This window comes from Mustela nigripes, chromosome 3 (genome assembly GCF_022355385.1).
Source record: "Mustela nigripes isolate SB6536 chromosome 3, MUSNIG.SB6536, whole genome shotgun sequence".
Classification (NCBI taxonomy): domain Eukaryota; kingdom Metazoa; phylum Chordata; class Mammalia; order Carnivora; family Mustelidae; genus Mustela; species Mustela nigripes.
Genome location: NC_081559.1, coordinates 16344593 through 16365234, shown reverse-complemented (window position 1 = coordinate 16365234; position 20642 = coordinate 16344593). Strand labels below are relative to the sequence as shown.

The window sequence follows — 20642 nt, the reverse complement described above, 5'->3', positions numbered from 1 at the left end:
GGATGAATTTTACGAGACTGAATTTATTTTTCCAAGTGTTTAACAACTTTTTAGTCTTACAAAAAATAGAGTAGATTTTTCAGGTGATGCTAGGCTTTATACTATTAAATTCTAAATCAGCCAGAACTACTGTATATAATAGCTGTAGTGTTCCAATGAAGAGGTAAAAAATATATGTCTAAAATATTTACACTTATATGCATAAATAAGTAATAACATATAAATATAAACATATATAAAAAGATATATAATATCTGTATATTATATATATATATATTAAAAGATTGACTTATCCTGGATTAAGCAGTTTTTATAAGTAAGTCTGAGTTCTGGCTTTGCCTCTGATTCATGTTTAGCTAGACATTTTTCTAACCATTTAATGAAATTCACAGATGTATTAATTAATATGTACTTTGGAGTGGGTAACATATTTAGCTTTAGGAAATTAAAAGCAAAATATCTATTTTCCCCTATGAGCAAGAGCTGAGATTTGACCTTTAATGTAGAATAACATTTTACTTTCAAAAAGTGATATTTAATTTAGAAATTTTTGGCCTCACAGAGGAAATGCTCAGATGGTTCACAATAGAAAATACACAGTCAAAAAGTATGTGAAAAATGTTTAGCCACAGAAGTAATTTCAAATGTAAAATTAAAATGCCCCTTTTAAGCCTATAAAATTGGTGAAAGTATTTTAAAAAATGGCTCCCAGATTCTTTCATATGCTGCTGATAAGAACAAAATTGTTTTTCTGGAGGGCAAGTGGTCATAGACATCAAAAGTCTCAAATCTTTATATAATATTTGGGCGAGAAATTATACTTATAGAAATTTATAATGAGAAAATAATCATGATTGTTTACAAAAGTTTATGTACTTTCAGGCTCAATTCATTGCTATTTCTAAGAGCAAAGAATTAGAAATGGTGTTTATGACTAAATAATATATTAGGAAGATGCATCAACTGCATTTATTGAAAAAAAATTTACAATTAAAAACTATTGTAGAAGCAAAGACATAGAGAATAATATTCAAGAGAGGGACACCTGGGTTGCTCAGTCAGTTAAGATTCTGCCTTCGGCTCAGTCTTGATCCCAGGATCCTGGGACCAGTCCTGCATCCGACTCCTCGCTCAGCAAGAAGCCTGCTTCTCTCTCTCTCCACTGCTCATGCACTCTCTCTCTCGCAGATAAATAAATAAATAAAATATTTAAAAGGAAAAGATTATTCAAACTAGACTGTTCTAAAAAGCCACAAATTTAAAAGCACATGTTCAGTACCATGACTTTTGGGAAAGCTTGGAATACAAAAATATGAATATGTATATATAAGAATAAAAATACACAAGAGTCAAAATGTTTTGCTTTTTAAGAACTGCAACTGTACCTAAAAATGAGATATTATACCTGCCTACTGTAGTTTTAATCTCTACAGAAAGTGTTGCCAATAACACATATTTATCATTCTGAATACCATTCACAAGAGATAATTAAGAAACTGCCAAATCTCATCTAACATATAGTTATATATTTCATGTAATATGTTGTTACATTATACTTAATTGTATATTTTATACAGTATTTTCAACTAATGAAACTCTCACTTTAAAACAACTAAAATGGATTTGGTTCATATTTGTAAGGAAAATTTAAGTGTTTTGTTCCATTCCATGAATAGTATTGTTCACTTCATATTTTTATGAAGATGTTCTTATATTAGTACAAAAGTTTTTAAAAAGGAATGCAGAATTTCATTTAAATATGAACAATGGTTTAGAAAACAAAGGCAAGTGAGAAAAAAGTTCATATTTGGCTTTGTTCAAAACGCTTGCACGTGTCTGAGATGCGGAGGCTCACATGAGGTGTAAAATATAAAGAAGAAAGCACTTTATGGAATAGTGCGAGTTTTAAGAGGGGCCTGGAAAATTTCACTTCTCAAGGACAAGACAGTTTCTCCATTGATCAAGATTTCTCATCAAAGCACAACTAATGCTCTAAATAGGACAGAGGCTAATTTAATAAAGATCTGCATGGATTATTTTAAATTTTTTTTTAAGAGCTGCATGGGTTATTGGTGTAATATCATTAGTTAAGTTTCAATTACAAGCATGTCTAAACTTTGCAGTTTTCTTGATATCTCTTGTGAGAAAATAGAGCTTTGGGTTCCTCTTCCAGACACTGAGTTTTTTTCAATTATCTTCTTATTCCACCAAGCAATGCCCCTGTTTAAGATGAGAGTGGGTGTAAAGCCACACTGCAACAGTTGAGACCATTTGTGACCCAGTGAGTGAATTAGGATCTACACACGAAATCCATAGTCCGGCCACCTTTCCCCCAGATTTTCACAATGGTTACCTGAGGAGAATTTACCTACATCAACAGGTCAAGTCAATCACTAACGACAAGAAAAGCCCGTTAGGAGATGTATAGTCTCACTTGTAAAGCTACCACTAACATTACCCTCTCTGTGACTGATACCATTAGTAAGTAGCAGGTTAAGTATCTTTACATGAAGAAAGACACTCCTTGCTTTGAAAATTCTTTTTTTCTGGCTGGGGGCCTACGAGAGAGTTGGGCTCTTAGTCATTCGTTCAACAATTTGTTCAGCACCTGTGTTCAAGGCACTGGTGAGCACTTGCTCGTTGGAGAGTGTGTGAGAGTGGGGGCCTGGAATGTGCCACACACAACTTTCAGACAAGTCTAAAACACATCAAGAACAGGCCTACCTCAGAGAGACTGCTGCTCAGTTCCAGACCACCCTAATAAAGCGAGTATTGCGATAAAGCAAGTTAAAAGAATGTTTTTGTTTCCCAGTGCCCCAAAAGTCATATTTACAGTAGAGTCGATTAAATGTGTGATAGCATCATGTCTAAAAAAAACAACGAACATCCCTTAATTAAAAAATACTTCATTGCCATAAAACGCTACTCATCATTTGAGCTTTCAGCAAATTGTAATCACTGGGCACAGATATAACAAACATAAAAACATAAAAAAAAATAACAAACATTAAAAAAAAACCCAAAAAAAGAAGCTTAAAATATTGCAAGAATGACCAAAATGTGACACAGAGACATGAAGGGAGCAAATGCTGTTGGTAAAATGGTGCTGACAGACATGCTCAACTCAGGGTAGCCAAAAACCTTCAGTTTGTAATAAATGCAGTGTAGGCAAAGCGCGATAAAACAAGGTGTTCTCATAGTATACAAGAGCACCTGCTACACAAAAGGCATTGTTTTCCCATTAACCATAATAAAGAACACAAAGTCAAATGATTCTTGAGTATACTGTTTAAAAATACATTTTTGTAGGGACTATAAAGAAATAAAGCAGGAAGAAGGCACGTACACAGACTTAGAAGAAGAGAAGCATGGTTTTCACATAGAGAATTTTTATGCCTTTGCTTCCAACCCAAATAGTTATTCTAATTAATTTTACGTGGAATCTGCCTTATTCTGCTGTATCTAAGATCATGATTTAGTTATACTACAGAGAGAGAGAAGTGATCTATGTCTGTGTGATTCAGTTGATATTAATACTAGTCTTCGATACATTTTCATTCTTAAATGTGGCAATTATCTCAAATTTAATTATAGGTTAAGTTTTAGTTGACCCAAATGTTGGTTTTCTTGATGTTTTGAAAGAGGCCGGCTTTGCATGGCAGTGCTGTCAACTGAACATAAAGTCAGTTATTCGAAGTTTTCCTGATTTGTTCTTCTCTCACCAGCTACATCACTTAGAATTCAGCCTGAGTCTTGATAAATTCTGCAGATTCACTCAACTTGTGTTCATCTAGCCACCCACTTTGCTTATAAACCTGTGCAGTTAGCTACATAAGCATATTAAGATGCACTAAGGAAAAATGAAAAGAGCTTATATCCTTTATCCAGCACTGAAAAATAAACTATGGTTCTTTTCCTGAAATTCTGGTGAATTTTGAGCTTATATTTCTACTTTTTCCTTGCATACTAAACAATACACAAACCAGGATTCGGTTTCCATCATCATCTTCATAGATTTCAAAGCTTGTAAATGTGGTGTATCTTCTGGTGTGGCTATCATCACCTGATGTACTTGGGGAGCAGATTCAAAAAAGATTTTACTTATTTGAGAGAGAAAAAGAGAGAGAGTGTGTGCGCAAGAGTGGGGGAAGGCAGAGAGGGAGATAGACCAGCAGACTCCCTGCTCAGCGGGGAGCCTGACTTGGGGAACGATCCCAGCACCCTGAGATCATGACCTGAGCCAAAGGCAGATGCTTAACCGACTGAGCCACCCACACGCCCCTGGATTTGAGTGTTTCAGTAGTCGCCATGAAAATATTTGGGGAGGGCTCTCTGAGGCTTCCTGAACTATATCTCTCTCTTCCAGGCAAAATATTTTTCTTTCAACTTTTTTTTATCAGACAGGATTTCCAGGCCTGTCATCTAGATGCATTCTACCCTGTTTTTTTTGTCTCTATTAAAATATTGTACGCAGAATTAAATACAGTGCTATAGATATGTCATGATGAGCCCACAGTCCAATGAAACTCATTTTCCTTCCACGCTGACACAGAACTATCTTTGGGGTTGGCCATTTCGGGCAAGCCGCTAAAAAGCAGAGCATCCTCAGGACACCTGGGTGGCTCAGTCAGTTAAGTGGCTGCCTTCAGCTCAAGTCATGATCCCAGGGTCCTAGGATCGGGGCCCGCATCAGGCTCCTTGTTCAGCAGGGAGCCTGTTTCTCCCTTGGCCTCTGCCTGCCTCTCTGCCTCTTGTGTTCTCTCTCTCTCTCTCTGATAAATAAATAAATATATCTTTAAATCTGAAAAAAAAAAAAAAAAAAAAAAAGGCAGGGCATCCCCACTCACCATTATTATAGAAGGTCTCCTAAATCCTATACTTGGACAATTGACTTCTTTGACTCTGACTTCAGGACATCACCATTGCTTCCCACCCTATGTAAAATAGCCTCAACTCTCCCCAGTCTTCATCTCTATCTGGATTTGACTTCAGCTCTATCTGAAAGTTTATGGTTTTTGTACTTGGGTAAAACTCTATCTCTACTTACCCAATGTGAATGAAAACACCGCAGGAGAGGAACATTGGTCTTCTTCACCCAGCACATGTCCTGGGGTGACATGGCCAACAAATGTGAACGGCCAACAAATGCCCGGTAGATGGGGGAGTCATTCTTTGTTAAATTCCATCTTTTTCAGTTCTGGAGAAATCACCTGAATGCTAATTCTGCCAGTCTAACACAGCACCCAATTCTCTGAGGTAGCAGCCACTGAAACTTTGGCAGGTATGCCTTCGGTACCTTCACCCAAGCCACACACCTCCACTCTTCATCAAATTCTGCTTAGGACGTAAGGAGAAACTCTAAGTACAAAGTCCCATATGTTATTTCACTCCTTTTAGGATGACAATGAAGTTAGCACATTTTGGGAAAGGGCATTCTAATGCTTTCCCCCACTTTCCTGTATAATTTGGCCTGTAAGTTTCAATCAAAAATTGACATACTGTTGGAAAGATCAAAGTAAACTATAACATTGCCCTGAATTAAGTCTAGAAATGAAATAAAAAGGAGACTTCAGTTGTCTCCGAGATCCCTCACGTGGAGGTTGCTTTTTTTTTTTTTTTGCTTTTTTCTTTTCATTTCACAAACATAGAAATTCCTTGTGGATGGGTGTTGAGATCCGTAATTTCACCAGTTGTTTCTGGAATTCATCATCTTGGGGGGAAAATTGGTAATTTGCTTCCTGTTCTCCAGTGTGAGGCCTACTCTTCCTAATTTCTCATGATCAGGGACAGTTGTTCTAGAAGCACGATCCTTTTGGGGTGCAGGAATAGAAACGGCCTCCTTCCATTCGCCAGCAGCCATGCTTTTCCCATCTGAACATCACTCTCTTGTGATAAAATTAACACAGGAACCGGGTGGCTCCGTGTTCCACCTGACAGCTGTTAGGTGCTCTAAACAATGGGCCCCTCACACACTTTCTTTTACGTGCTCTAAAAATAGCCTGGCTGCCTAACTCTTACAGGTTTTCGCTCCTCAAGCAGCTGTTCAGCTCTTCCTGCATTTATCCTTGTAGATGACTGCTCCTCTCTCTCGTTTTCTTTTTTCTTTTTAACCATTTGCTTTTCTCTTCCTCTCGTCTCCAGAGCCAAGGTTATCAGTAAGATCTTGAAGCAGCCACACTGGACTTTTCAGAGGCCCCTCTCCTTTGTTCCTCTTGGAGATAAGTTATCCTCATGATGTCAAAATTTCCTTTTGGGAATCTTTCTTGAACTCCTGGGTTTTCTTTCCCTGTTAGACTTTCAATCTAGGTACATTTAGCAAACACCATTTTCCCTCATTTTCTGCTGAAGCCTCAATGGTGTGTGTTGGTTTTATTTTATTTTTTTAATTTTTAATTTAAATTCCATTTAACATATAGTGTATTATTAGTTTCAGAGGTATAGTGATTCATCAGTTGCATGTCATTTCCCGTGCTCATCACCTCATGTACCCTCCCCAATGTCCATCATCCAGTTACCCCATCCCCCAACCCAGCTCTCCCCCAGCAACCTCCAGTTTGTTTCCTCTGATTAACAGTCTCTTATAATTTGTCTCCCTCTCCGTTTTTTGGCTTATTTTATTTTTCCTTCCCTTCTGCTATGTTCATCTGTTTTGTTTCTTAAATTCCACATGAGTGAAATCATATGGTATTTGTCTTTCTCTGATTGACTTATTTCACTCAGCATAATACCCTCTAGTTCCATCCACTTCATTGCAAGCGTCAAGATTTCATCCTTATTGTGTATGTCCAACATACACAATACTCCAAAAACATTTGTTTAATGGATGAGAAACATTATCTGCGATTCCTTAATTTTGACTTCCTAAAGCATAGGGCATTCACCTATGTCCTTGTACTCTTCCTTGTCTTCTAGAGATAGTTAATAAACACTTTCTGTTAGTGTTACCATTAATTCTTCTTTCCCAACCAGTTTTTCCCCCCCGAAGGAGTCAGTTTTATCTTACACAACAGGACTCCATTCAGCTCTCATGTCAGAGGTGTGACTTATTGATGGACAAGGAAGATGATCCGTGGATAGACATACAGATTTATATTAAGATATATATTAACATATTATGTGGCACATGTAATAAATATTAACTGATAAACTAGCATCAAAATTATCTAGACAGTTTTATAGACATTCTATGTATTTAGTGTTCAGGATTTTTATCCTATTGCAAAGAATGCATAAGAAGTACCCCACAAAAATTGTTTTTGTGTGGGAGTGGGTATCACATCATAAAGGCCCAAGGATTTGGGGTGATGAGGCTTTGGGGAGTCTTGATGCACCACCCCACCTCTGGGCACCTACGGATGCGGGCCAGGCAGCTAGCCTTGCGAGGGAGGGGGGAACAGAGACTGTTCTAAGTCCCCGTGGACACTTGCAGATGCATGCCCACAAAATAATTTTAAGAAAAATGTATTAGAATAGTGGAGCAGTTAGTTAACTTTTTGCAGGTCCATTTTTGATCTAATACTAGAGATACCTAACTTCTCTGAGAGGAATGTCTGACATGTATGAAAGGGTTATATTCAAAACATGACCCAAATATTTATTTATCTGTAAGAAATCAGTTTATTTATAATTTCCTTCAACTGCAGGCATCTACAAACATGTTCTATCTTAAAAAAAAATTAGAACAAGCAACTAACAGAAAAACCACAATTATAGAATTAGAGATTTTAGAGTCATCCAAGACACATGTACTGTTTTAAGAGACTATGGGACATGGAATGTTAACAATCTTCATTGTCAGAGAACTTCCTAAACTTTGTCTGAATGTCTCATGCATCACTTGAAGCTCATTTCCTCTCATTGAACAGAGGCAGGACAGCTGGCCAGCAGCTTCCATCTGCCCCGTCCTCAGTCCTCTCTGCGTTACAGAACACCCTTATGAAATGGGAGAAGGCCAATCTGGAACAACAGTAAAAACTCAAAAAACAAAAAACAAAAAAACTGTGTGGAAAACAGTATTTTAAGCTGAACTTTCAATGGGCCTATAGATCGGGTCAGGGGATGGGCCAAAACACTGAAGCACTGTCCCTTGAATAATTCAGATTAATTCTTAAGTAGTATTAATGAGGTCATAAAACACCAGGCTTGGAAATTAAAGATGTTTATGTCTCATCAAAAAGTCTTTGAATGTAACTATCTGGCATACTGCCAAAAGGGCAGCTCTTTGGGGGAAAACCCTATGCCAAAGGCCAAAGAGGCAGCTGTGTTATTCAGCTCCTGAGAGCTTCCAACTCAACACCCACACAAGCTCAATTATGAGCAAATTAAAGGGATCCAGACTGAACATAGTAATTCTGGTAATTTAAATAAATAGAGGAAAGTCTACAATTAGTAAGAAAAGATTGATTTTCTGGAAAACCCAGAAAATGACACCCTAACCCCTTTGAATAAGCATAGTTACATCCAATTATTTAAAAATAAATTTCCTTTTATTCATCATTTTAATCATTTCTGATCTGTCTTAAAGGTGGCCACATGCATTCCAGCAAAAGTATTCACAAAATATTGAGGCAGAACAGCCTCAAAAAAAAAAAAAAAAAAAGAAAGAAAATCTATAATGGATACATAGCAATTCATGAGATTGAGTAAAACTGTAATCAAAATTTTATACCTACATTTAGAGCACATAGATAATGCACTGTACATTTCTAACTTTTTTGAGTCGGACAAAAATTTATAGTCATCCAGGAAGAACAAAGATTAACTGTTGTGGAAATCTATTACCATAACTCATTATATTATTAACAAACAAAATACACATGGTCATTCTGTATAGATCCTTAAAACTCACTTGATAAAATTCAACATCTGATTAAACTGAGTAAATAAACTCTTTTAAGAAGCCAGGAATATGGGGTGCCTGGGTGGCTCAGTAGGTTAAGCTTCTGGCTTCGGCTCAGGTTATGATCCTAGGGTCCTGGGATCGAGCCCTGCACAGGGCTCTCTGCTCAGCGGGAGCCTGCTTCCCTTCCTCTCTCACTGCCTGCCTCTCTGCCTACTTGCGATTTCTGTCAAATAAATAAATAAAATCTTTATTTAAAAAAAAAGAAAGAAAGACAGGAGTCAGGGATGACTCTAAGCTTTAAAAAAAAAAAAAGAAGCTAGGAATACAAGGACATTTATGTAGCTTAAAAAAAACATTTCTTCTATTAAGAACCATCAGTGAAGTTATAGTTAATGCATACACCCCATGGAAACATTCTTGTTTAATCTTTAAATTCATTCTGATGAGCTGATCTGAAGTTCATGTGGAAGAGTAAGACCCAAAGTGATTTTACAAAAGAAGAAAAATCAGACAAAATTGTTCCTGTAAGTTATCAAAATATAGTGTAATAGCACATTAATATAAACAAGGTGACACTGGCATGGAAGAGACAAATGTGTCAATAGACTATGTCTAGAAAGTGACCCGTGTATCTAAGGAAACTTAATATTCAATGTTAATGCATTCTGCTTTAATGGGGAAAAAATGTAAATGTCAATAAATGTAAAAGTCGTGACATTTATTGTCATGCATAAACATTTTTCCACCTCACACACCATGGATAAATATATTACAGATTGGTAAATATTAGAAGAAAAAAAGCCTTCAAAGGTACTAGAAGAAAATAATGTGATAAGTATAGAACCCAGAAGTCATGAAGGAAAAGATAAAAATTTTTTTACTATGAGACTAAAATCTTCTTCATAGTAAAGGATATCATAATCAAACTAAGATGACAAATAATGGATTGCAAGAAATTCTTTGCAGTGTACATAAATTTTTTTTTAAAGATTTTATTTATTTATTTGACAGACAGAGATCACAAGTAGGCAGAGAGGCAGGCAGAGAGAGAGAGAGAAGCAGGCTCCCTGCTGAGCAGAGAGCCCAATGTGGGGCTTGATCCCAGGACTCTGGGATCATGACCTGAGCTGAAGGCAGAGGCTTTAACCCACTGAGCCACCCAGGCGCCCCACATAACATTCTTTTTAAAAAAAGATTACTTGAGCGAGAGGGTGCACACGATGTGCGCACGCGTGCCTGCACTCACTTGTCCGGGGAGGGGCAGAGGAAGAGAATCTTCAAGCAGACTCCCTAGTGGGGAGCCTGACCTAGACCGCCTAGATCTCACAATCCATGAGATCATGACCTAGCCAAAACCAAAAGGTGGATGCTTAACTGACTGAGCTACCCAGGTGACCCCATAACAACACTTAGAATTAAGAAGTGGAAACATTTTTGGGAAAGGATATACATTAGCCAATCATAAGATGTGAGATACAAATGGATTCCCTGGGGGAAAAACACAAAGCAAAACAACGCCCAAACCAAAGAATACCCTAAACTCTCAGTCCCAAATTCAGTCAAAAGGGGAAAAGTAAATTGTAAATCCAGATTTATTCACATAAAACTGTGCCACTGTTATAAAACACAACACACGATAGAGATACGTGTACACAGAGGGTGCAGCAAATAGACCACTACACTTTCATGGCAAACAATTTTTAAATGTTTGTAATGTTTTCATTCTTTTCCTTTCTTTCTTTCTTTTTAAGATTTTATGCATTAATTTGAGAGAGACAGAGAAAGAGCATGAGCAGCGGGGAAGGGCAGAAAGAGAGGGAGAAGCAGACTCCCTGTGGAACAGGGAGCCCCATGTGGGACTTGATCCAGGACGCAGGCACTTAACCGACTGAGCCACCCGGGCATCCCTTTTAAATCATGTTTGTATCCTGGGATGAGAACACTTTTTTTTCTCACAAGAGCTGTCTATCCTTTGAAACTTAAGTGCAATCAAGCAAATGGAACTCACTCACCTATAAAATAATTTGAACATAATATGCAAGTGGAAATGCTAGCCTAGACTCGCAACAAAATTGAAACAAAAACAAAGGTACTAATGGGGGCACTTAGCCTTCGAAGACTCCTGCAGACTTTGGAAAGGAGAACTATCCAACATAAAGGGCTAGATAAACAAAATATTTTACCTTTTTAAATTTTGAACCATAGGAAACTGCTATTTATCCAGGCCCCCAAGTAGTCAAAAACATTACTTTGATATTCGGCCGAAATACCTATCAATGGATGGATGGATGGATGGATGATTGATTTTTTTTTACTTTTTGAAGATTGGATCCTGACCTTGCTATCCTTATAAGCCTAGTCACTACCCTTTTTAGTAAATATAATCATTCCTTAGGTTGGCCCACCACTATTTATAGAAAATAAAACAACTTAGCAATAATTGTTTCACCTAATCAAACAGGAAAGACACTTCCAAATGTTTACCATCTGGTATCATCTGAGCTTCTGCACCAAGAAAATCAACATGTTTATTGAGCTCCCTCCATTGTTTTGGGGACAGGGTTCTGAACGGCTCTAGAATGTTGTCCTCTGCCAGCCTGTTAGCTTTATGTTGGCATTTCCTGGAAGAGACTGAAACTTGGTGGTGTATAAAATGTTTATTGTATTTTACCACTTCTGCTGTCTGGTACATTTAAGCCACAGCTCTGGCACCTGTGTCCTAAAGAAAACAGCTTGCGACATCTACCCAGTGAGGTAAACTGAGGTAAACTGAACAAACGTTACTATTGTTGCTTATGGTAGAAGTCCAATAGAACGCAATGAGTGACTGCCAGCTACACATATTTTGGAAGGGGTATTTCAATATAAAAAAATGAAAACTTCTTAAAAACAAAGTTTTCAGCAACAAAAAATATAAATGGAAATACTGTTTCTGGATACAGCTTAGGTTTTATTTTTACAGATTTGATAATAGTTTTTCTTTCTTAAAATGGGTGCCTTCCCCCCTCCCCAGCCCTTTGGGAAATTTTTTTGGAATCGTACTGCTGGTCACTTTTTTGTTTTAATTAAACTAGGAAAATAGTAATATAAATTTTCCCCAAATTAAAGGAGATTTTTATGTATTCATTTTCTTTGTAGAGTAATTGGGAAGATGGAACAAAAGACGTTTATTAAGTACTTTATTAATCAGTTTCTCCTCAAATTATTAGTAATAACCTAGGTCAACATCCACATGATTCCTTTGGTTTGTAAAGGTTCAAGCTGGAGAAAAATCCCCTTTTCTGACCTGTGTTCAGGCTTTCCATCCCCCTCTCGCTATAGGTGAGTGGAGCAAATGTATCCGAGTGCTCTAGTTAATTTATAGAAAGCAGAATCAATTTCTCTTGTTTCATCATGATTGAACATTTTTCTGAACTCCCGTAAATGAGTAAGAGATAAGTACTACTTATCAGATTGTTTCGTGGAGCACGTGGTTTTGATTATTCTATATTCTTGTTGCTAACTAATGAAATATGCAACACGTCTCAAGAGAAAACATTTGCAAAGCACGGCTTGTGAGCACCCACCAGCAATGGATAGTTGCTGAGGTTTTATTTTGCACTGGCAGCCCTCTCATAGTCCTCTTTCTCCAACAGCCCCTGAGAACACAGAGATGTGCTTGGGCATCTGAGATGTCTTCTGGAGTCCCACATCCTAGGACCTGGAGGACACTGTTTCCAGGAACACTCACTGTGCTCTAGCAGCCAACAGTCACCCAGAAATTCCCCACAAAGCTCAGGACCTCAATGAGGTCGTTCAGGCATGGACCCAGGGTACCTCGACACCCTCCATCTGGCAACGTCCAGGACCCCTCTCCCCTCCAGTGTTAACAGGATCTGGAGATGGGCATTTAAAGAGAGAGGTCTTCCCCACTGTTGCCATCTCCATGCACTGAACATAGAGATGGGAAACCCCGTGGAAGAGGACTCATTTAACCATGTTATCTTCCCAGGTCCTGCAGCAGGGATGTACACGAGAACCGCAAAGTCACTGGCAGAAGTGAGTGTGCAAACCCGATGGCCGGTGAGTTACCGATGCTGATGGCATCCCAATCACCCCGAAGGAATGACCCTATTTTTCTGACCTAGATGGACCACCTTATAAAAATGTCATTGACCTCGCTTTTAAAAAGGGGTAATTACAGTTAAATGTGTGAATGGAGACTGGAAGATGAGATGACCAATGTCCCCTCCTCCAGGCCCCGGCAGACGCCCCCCCCCCCAAGGTTGGAGCTGAGGAAACAAAGGGAGGACATTCAGGAAGACTGACGGCGGAGGCTGGCGCTCCCCCCACCTGGGCGTCCCTCGCCCTCACTTACCAAGGTCCATGCTCTTTGAGGCTTTCAGATTCATTGACTCGGGCTGCCTGGCTGGTGTCACAGATCTGAAATGGATGTGCTGATCTGGAAAATACGCCACCGAATCTACCCCAGAGCTGTGGAAAGAAGCCATATGCTGTACTTCGATTAAGAATTAAAAAAAAAAAAGAAAATATCTTTTTTTTCTTTTGGTCAAGGAAGCCATTCCCATCTTGAACCCAGCCCCTCCTCCTCCCCTCTCCAGCTCCCAACCATGTCTTTTCCACCAATTCTGGAATCTTGGGTGGCTTTTATGAGATGGAGCGACTCTATTTTTCTGTATTTTATCACACTCTACAATTTAAATAAAATATTCTCTGGCTAATATCATGTTTTCCTCTTCACTGGTTTCTGCTAATTGGGATCCTGCTGTAACCATATATAACTTCAAATGGGAAAGCCAGGTCTGGAAGGAACTGGCATTTCAAAGGAGGTCAGCAGATTCGCAGAGCCTGCAAGCAGGGTTAAGAGATCTTGGAGGGCTAAGCATGTCCTTCCTTTAAGAACAAGTGAAAGCTTGGGTCCTTTAGAGAAGACCATCTTGCAGAAAGACTGCTGGCTGTGGTGGCTTGTCTCCGACTTTATTTAGGCCCATTTCCTAAAACTAATGTCCATACCGAGCAAACAGTCCACTCATTCATAACACAAAAAGGAAAGAACAAGAAAAGCACCGGATATTTTATTTATTTGACTTGAGGATGGAGGGTATTATACAAGGGAATTGCAGACAATGCCTGATTTCTTGGTCTAGAAATAAATCATATTTTTAAATTTCGTGAGTCAAATTACGGCTGCTTTCTCCCCTCGTATTCTCATATATTGAGAAAGTTAATATGGGGGCTCATTTCAGCATAACTTTATTCTAATTTTTAAATACAGGAATTTCTGGTAAATCTGAAAGGACTCAGGTTGAGGTTTTCAAACAGTTGGGATTTCACACAGTCAACACTAAAACAATCATAAAAAAAATGAACTACGATGAATGAGAACCTTTTGAAAATGTACAGGGGATCTCCAATTCTTAACCAAATATGCCAAAATAAGTTTCATCTTTTCTTAAAACTCATTAATTCCGCTCATTCAATATTGCCTTGCGGTGATATTAAAATTAAAATGCAGCAATCATAACACTGCTGAGTAAATGAACCTCCGTTTCTGTAATATGGTGGGGCTTAAGGAAGTACCCAGGACCGGCAGCCGAGGACAGAGCTTGGGAGTCCAGATAGCGGAGCCTCGCTGCTTAGTTCTCCATCCTGGCTCTGCCCCTGACTAGCTGTGGGACCCACGCACGTTACTGAACCTCTCTGTGTGTCCATTTCCTGATGCATGAAATGGGACTAACACCACTTCTTACTTCATGGGGTTCTTAAGAGACAAAATGAGTTCGTAAAGTAAAAATAAAAAGACTTAAAAAGTTGGGAATAGGGACGCCTGGGTGGCTCAGTTGGTTGAGCAGCTGCCTTCGGCTCGGGTCATGATCCCAGCATCCTGGGATCGAGTCCCACATTGGGCTCCTTGCTCGGTGGGGAGCCTGCTTCTCCCTCTGCCTCTGCCAGCCATTCTGTCTGCCTGTGCTCGCTCTCTCCCCCTCCCTCTCTCTGATAAATAAATAAAATCTTAAAAAAAAAAAAAAAAGTTGGGAATAGATTGTGGCACAGAGTAAATGCCAGTAGATACATTTAGGAAACAACTAAGCAGGTAAATACATAGACTATCAATTTTTGCTTTTCAAGTCATCTGTATAATTTTTTCCAGTCTCTTCTTTCTCTTTTTTGTCAGGGTTTCGGTAGACCTGGGACTAAGAGTCCTTCCTTCCTTCTATTTATTTTCAAATTTTTTTCCTTTCTCTTTAACAAATACTATTCATTAATTTGAAAATGTGATAAGGCTGACACGCAATGTTCTACTAGTTTCAGGTATACAACACAGTGTCTCCTACAGGTTTATGTCTTCTGCTATGCTCAACACGAGTGGAGCTAAGGGTAATGTGTGGCAATGATTGGAAGCCTGGGCTAGAGAGCAATGTGGTACTCGTCCCCACAAGACAGTGTTAGGATGTATAAAGTTGTAAGAAAGGAAGTTACGGTATATGCTAATAGTAGTGCCTAGAACACAGTGACAGCTCAATAAAAGGGAGCTGTTAAATCTCTCCTTTATTTCTGTAGGTTAGAGAGGTCCTCAGACACCCTTCAGTGAAGAAATTATACATGGTTTCATGAAAATTTCTCAAGAAGTTCAAATCTACTCATTATAAACTTTTTTTGGGGGGGGGTGGGGCTTCCTCCTAGGTATCTGGCTTATATTTTCAATAGCTAAAACCAGTGCCACATATGAAGTATATTAGATGTGGTCGGGAGGGATGACAAAGTACACCAGTTGTGAGCAAAACTTGCACCACAGGCCTGGCCTAACAGCAACGCTCCGATTGTTTTGGCCCATTTTAAAGAACAATTCTGAGAGGCAACTGTGAACACTTGAGCTTCCCCCTGAGCCTTGATGTTTTGGAAGGACTTGCCTTTCAATGTGTTATTCAACCTTTATTTGCACTTAGTTTCACACCCTTTGATCTCTTGCGATGATGTGGTTTTAGTGTCAGAGGGTCTCCTGGCCTTCACCGAATCCGAGAATTGAAGAGCCGGAAGGCATTAAAGGTCACCTCATCCAACTTTTCATCTTGTAGATAAGACACTGGGGCCCAAAGAGGAGCCTGCTGTTCCAAGGTCACACAGCTGGCCAGTGGCAAAGTGAAGACCAGAGACTGGGGTTTCTTTCTATTGCCTTTCTCAGAGCCACCGAAGCTTTGGCTAAAATGGCAGCCAGCCTGTGGCACAGGTGCTGCGGCTGCTGACTCCCTGGTCATCAAAACATTCCCTTTTGGGGCAGAGTCACTCCCCGCTCTGACACTGCTTGCATTTTGGCTTAGCTTTGTGCTTCAGTGCTACATACCATGAAACAAAAGGAAAGCAAAGAGTTAACCCAAACAGATGCCCCGTGTTACACTGAAAGCCACTGGGGAAGTGGTTTAGGACCAACACGAATATTCCTCATTAAAACTTTGGTCATACTGTAGTTAAAGAGCTCTGCTTAAGGGAGACTATGGGAATCTACCCAACTGAGGAACACATTGGTTAACCCACCTCGCTGTCTTATTTTACCAAACTAGGCATTAATTGACAAATTAAAGACAAGAACTCAAATTTTTTGAGACTCTTGGGAAACAACAATTCTCATCCCCATTGAAAACAGAAAATCAAGGTGGCAATGCCCCTCCCCTCCATATTACAGCAGGTAAGGATCTCTCTAAATAGAGTGGATTTTTTTTGGTATAAATGTTTACGTATAATGAAGGCTGATCAAAGAATTAAAAACTGCTTTCTACAAATGAATGTAACAAATGTTTGTGTGTGTGTGTGTGTGTGTGTGTGTGTATACACTATACATACCTGAATATACCCATTAAATTGATGATAGTGATTTACACATCTGTTGCCATTGCTTTGACCATATGTACATTTTGAAACCTTTAAGAGAAGGGCCCATTTTACCATGGTACAAAATAAGAGATAAGGCAAGATAAGGCTGATCTTTAAGAGGGAAGTATAATATGAGAAATTATAGGGTTAGAGCCCACACTGTGTGCATTGGCTACATGAGCTCATACACTTAAATATTGAAGTGTAGTACTGAATTAGTGTGAGAACATCTTAGACATGTGAGACTAGAAAGACCATTTGTAATTTTACACGGCATACTGGATGTTTTTGGAGGGAAAGGGTGACACAGTGGTTAACTATAAAATATGACATGTTTTAATTTTGAAGAAAGTTAGCATGTGCTCATGGCTGAGTGGGCCGCCATGGAGGCTGTGGGAAGCTACAAGATGACAGCAGGCCAAAGGCACATTTTAGATAAAGGCCACGTTTTCAGCATGAACAACCAGGGAATCTATCAAACACAAATGATACTCAATGTCAAATTATGCTGCATAATGAATAAATAAAGGTAGCAGGAAACATATGCCAGTGTCCTGAATGCGGTGACAAATCAGGAATGTGAAAGACATGTAAGACCCAGCCATGAATGTTCAAGGACAACTGTCAGAAATCAAAAAGGAAGGAGAAGAAGATTTTGAGAGGTAGGGCAAAAAAAAAAAACCACAAGAAACACAAAACCCAAAAAACTCTGAAGTCTCAGGTGTCCATCCATGCGTAGGCGTTGGCAATTGGCTACTCTGAGTGAGAGGAGATGCAGAAAGGAAGGGAGGGGGTGAGGGGAGAGACGGACCCAGTGAGCCCAGAGCGAATGGAGAGGAAAAAATATGAACACATAGGGAATTCGACATATTCTGTTTCCCATTTGCCTTAAACCCTCCCTAAGATATAACAGTAGGAAATATATTTCCTCTATATTTATTTTTCATTTAGACACATATATTCTAAACTTCTGTCCAATAATTGGAGACATAATACTACAAGGAACTTCAGTAAATTCCGATGTCATTTTGGTTCAAGGTTGGGGCATGAAGTTCGACCACATTTGCGTCTCACTTCTCATGCAAGAGTTGTTTAGTTGTTTTCTGTCTCGCAAGGCTGGCTACATCCCTAAAGCACCACTTTCCCCTTTTAGAGGGTTTTTACTTTTTTTTTTTTTTTTTGAAAGCCAGGCAGCCAGCCTCCCTTGCTCAACCCTCCTGGCTCCCTTCCAACTCTTCCTCCACCCCAAGTTCCCCATATCTGACCCATCCCCGCTGCTGCCGCCGGTCACCTAGGCAACGCAACAGCTTGCAGGATGGCGCAGGTCACGAGATCTCAAGGGGGAAGACTTGCAAAGCTTTACATTTGCTCCTTCCATCTCAAAAATGTCTTTGGCTCTGCGCCTTCCCCTCCGGCCATGCTGTTCCTCTCTCCACTCTTGCCAGCCCTCTCCTTTCCTGCCGGTCCCCAGACTGTCCTTGTTTATGGCTTTCCCTAGCCACAACTGAACTCACTCAAACTGATACTGTCATCGGCACCTCCTTCCATGCCCTCTCCCACCTCCCACCAGCCCCCACCCCCCAAAATCTGTGGAGGCACTGAAGAAGCCAAAAAGGCCATTGCTAATTCCTGGTAACTCCATCTCTGCAGTATCTCTGATGCCCTCTCTCCCCGGAAGAGGTTTCTCATCTGAAAGCTTCTCCCCACCCTCCCCAGCACACATCCTTAGTACCTTTCACTGCTACTGCCCTAGAAAATGTCCAAAGAGTCTCTGGTTTCCAGCAGACATTAACCTTTCTCCATCTCCCTAATGCCTGTTGCACACGACTAAAACCCCGGTCTTATCATGCTCTCTGCTGAAACTCTACCACAAGGTTTGACCATCTAATGAAGGAAGTCTGTATTTCTTATCTTTTCATTCTAGCATCTGGCCAGTGAGCCATGATACAAGTTACCCAAATCGACTTCCTTTCCCAGCTGCCATGCTGTTCCTTCTACCCTTCCCTCTTGCTGAAGTTCCCCTCCTTCCTGGGCTTTTCTTATGTCTACCTCCAACTCATAATTTGTGATTGAGCTGAAACATCGCTTTTCCCATAACATTTCCCCTGACTCCTCTATCTGGAAGCATTCTATTCCATCTTGGATGTCCAGAGCATTTTCCATATACCTCCTGGTAAATATCACTTGGTACCCTGCGTGCTAGTTGTCATTTTTACCCCTTGGCCTACCATCTTCTTGAGAGTTGGGTTTATATCTGATTCATCTTTGCATTATCCCAACACTTTTGCATGTATACACAGGATAACAGTAAAATAGAATGAATGAAATTATTTCTTTAATGCCTTTTGTTATGGCTGACAAACCGTCATTTTTGATTCAGGTTTGAGGCCAGCAATGGAAGTGAATGGACAAAATTAAATATGTCCACATTTTCTTTCAAGAAACCCCTAGAAAACTGATCTAGAACATTAGTGTCATTATCCATCCAGTCGGTGAAATTGTATTTGAGTCAGATAGCTGACTTCGAAAATGTAGGAATCAGGGATAGCTAAATATAGGTAGGCTTTCAGCTAATAGAGTTAGCTATACTCTTTTTGTGTCGCTTTATTTTTAGCAGATTGCAATAAAAAAGCATAATAGGAATGACACCAGCATTGCTGCAGGAAAAATGGAAAAATTTCACAGGATTATCCTGGGACATAGAGTGGAATAAAATACACAGTTTTTAACAGCCATAATAAATACAGAAAATAGCAAAGGGACAAGTTAATGATTTTTAAAACTCATCAGAAGAACAAAATCTATGAACGCCACTAGTCAGATGGTGTGTATACTTAGTAAATCTCTCTCTCTCATGCTTGTGAGATTCTAAAAATTATTGATTTTTTGGGTTTCTATTACACAGTGGATATAATATTGGGTACTCTTCTCAATATTTTAGATTATATATGGTTTTGCTTTAATTTTTAGATTCCATTAACTTTCTTGGAACATTTTAAAAATGCCTTTAGGGTTTGCCAATTACAAACAAAACAACAACAACAACAACAACTAAGCTTTATAGCCTCTCAGTTTTGTTTTATTCCTTCCTATAGAACCTTTTGAGTTCTCTGGTTTTTCAACATGATAAAAGAAAGTTCAACCATTTCCTTAAATATTTTATAATACATGATGAATCTTAAATTCCAGGAAGCAAAACATGAACACTCTCAACTATTAATTTTAGCTATGAGAAGTTTTCACTGAAAAAGAATTATAGATGCTATGAGATTTCCATTCTGGAAAGAAATAGAGTTAAAATCAGGCTGCGGGGTTTTCCCAGAAACACCGTAATGGGGAACGTTTACGATCTATCATTTTATCAATACCTGTGGCTGTAATCTTCAAGGCCCAATTCCAGAACGGGATGTGGTGGTGGAGAAGGTGGGACCTCAGGATCTGCCCATCCGTCACTGGGAAGCAACAGCACTAAAAAACAAAGAACCAATGAAGCTGTGGTCAGTGGGAGGCGGAACTTTTGATGCCCGGCTTGCTTTCAGTCCATCTCACAGATGTAATTTTCACCAACACATAAACCAACCTGAAATCAATAAGTCCTCCTACAGAACTGATTCAGGATTTGTATGGGAGCCAATGCAGCCCTGTATGAGGAAATCTGAGCCCACTAATAGGTTTTACACTGGTGGCCTGTCAGCAACCCATGGCAAGTCAGGATCCTGCATCTTGGATATCTTTTCCCACCTACAGAAGGCTGAGAGTCGCTCCTGATGTGTGTTCTGCGGAAGATTAACAACGCCATCTCTTTCATGCCTTCACGATTTTGTAAACAAGACTCTCTCACGAATAGGCTGGATTATGCGGTGATTGTGGCATCACCCTGGTGACAAAAAGTACTTAAAAAATGAGATACTTTAGATTTACTCACCATTTC

General features: G+C 39.4%; 1 protein-coding gene across 3 annotated transcripts in view; it reads right to left on the bottom strand.

Annotated features, from left to right (window-relative positions):
• The window catches only part of PARD3B (par-3 family cell polarity regulator beta), a 1033909-nt gene that overhangs the window by 391631 nt on the left and 621636 nt on the right, over positions 1–20642 (bottom strand). For all 3 annotated transcript variants that reach the window (XM_059393291.1, XM_059393292.1, XM_059393293.1), the window contains 2 exons: positions 20080–20179; positions 13200–13315 (listed from right to left, as the gene is read on the bottom strand). In XM_059393291.1, coding sequence (XP_059249274.1) covers positions 13200–13315; positions 20080–20179 — 216 coding nt within the window. The remainder of the gene's footprint in view (positions 1–13199; positions 13316–20079; positions 20180–20642) is intronic.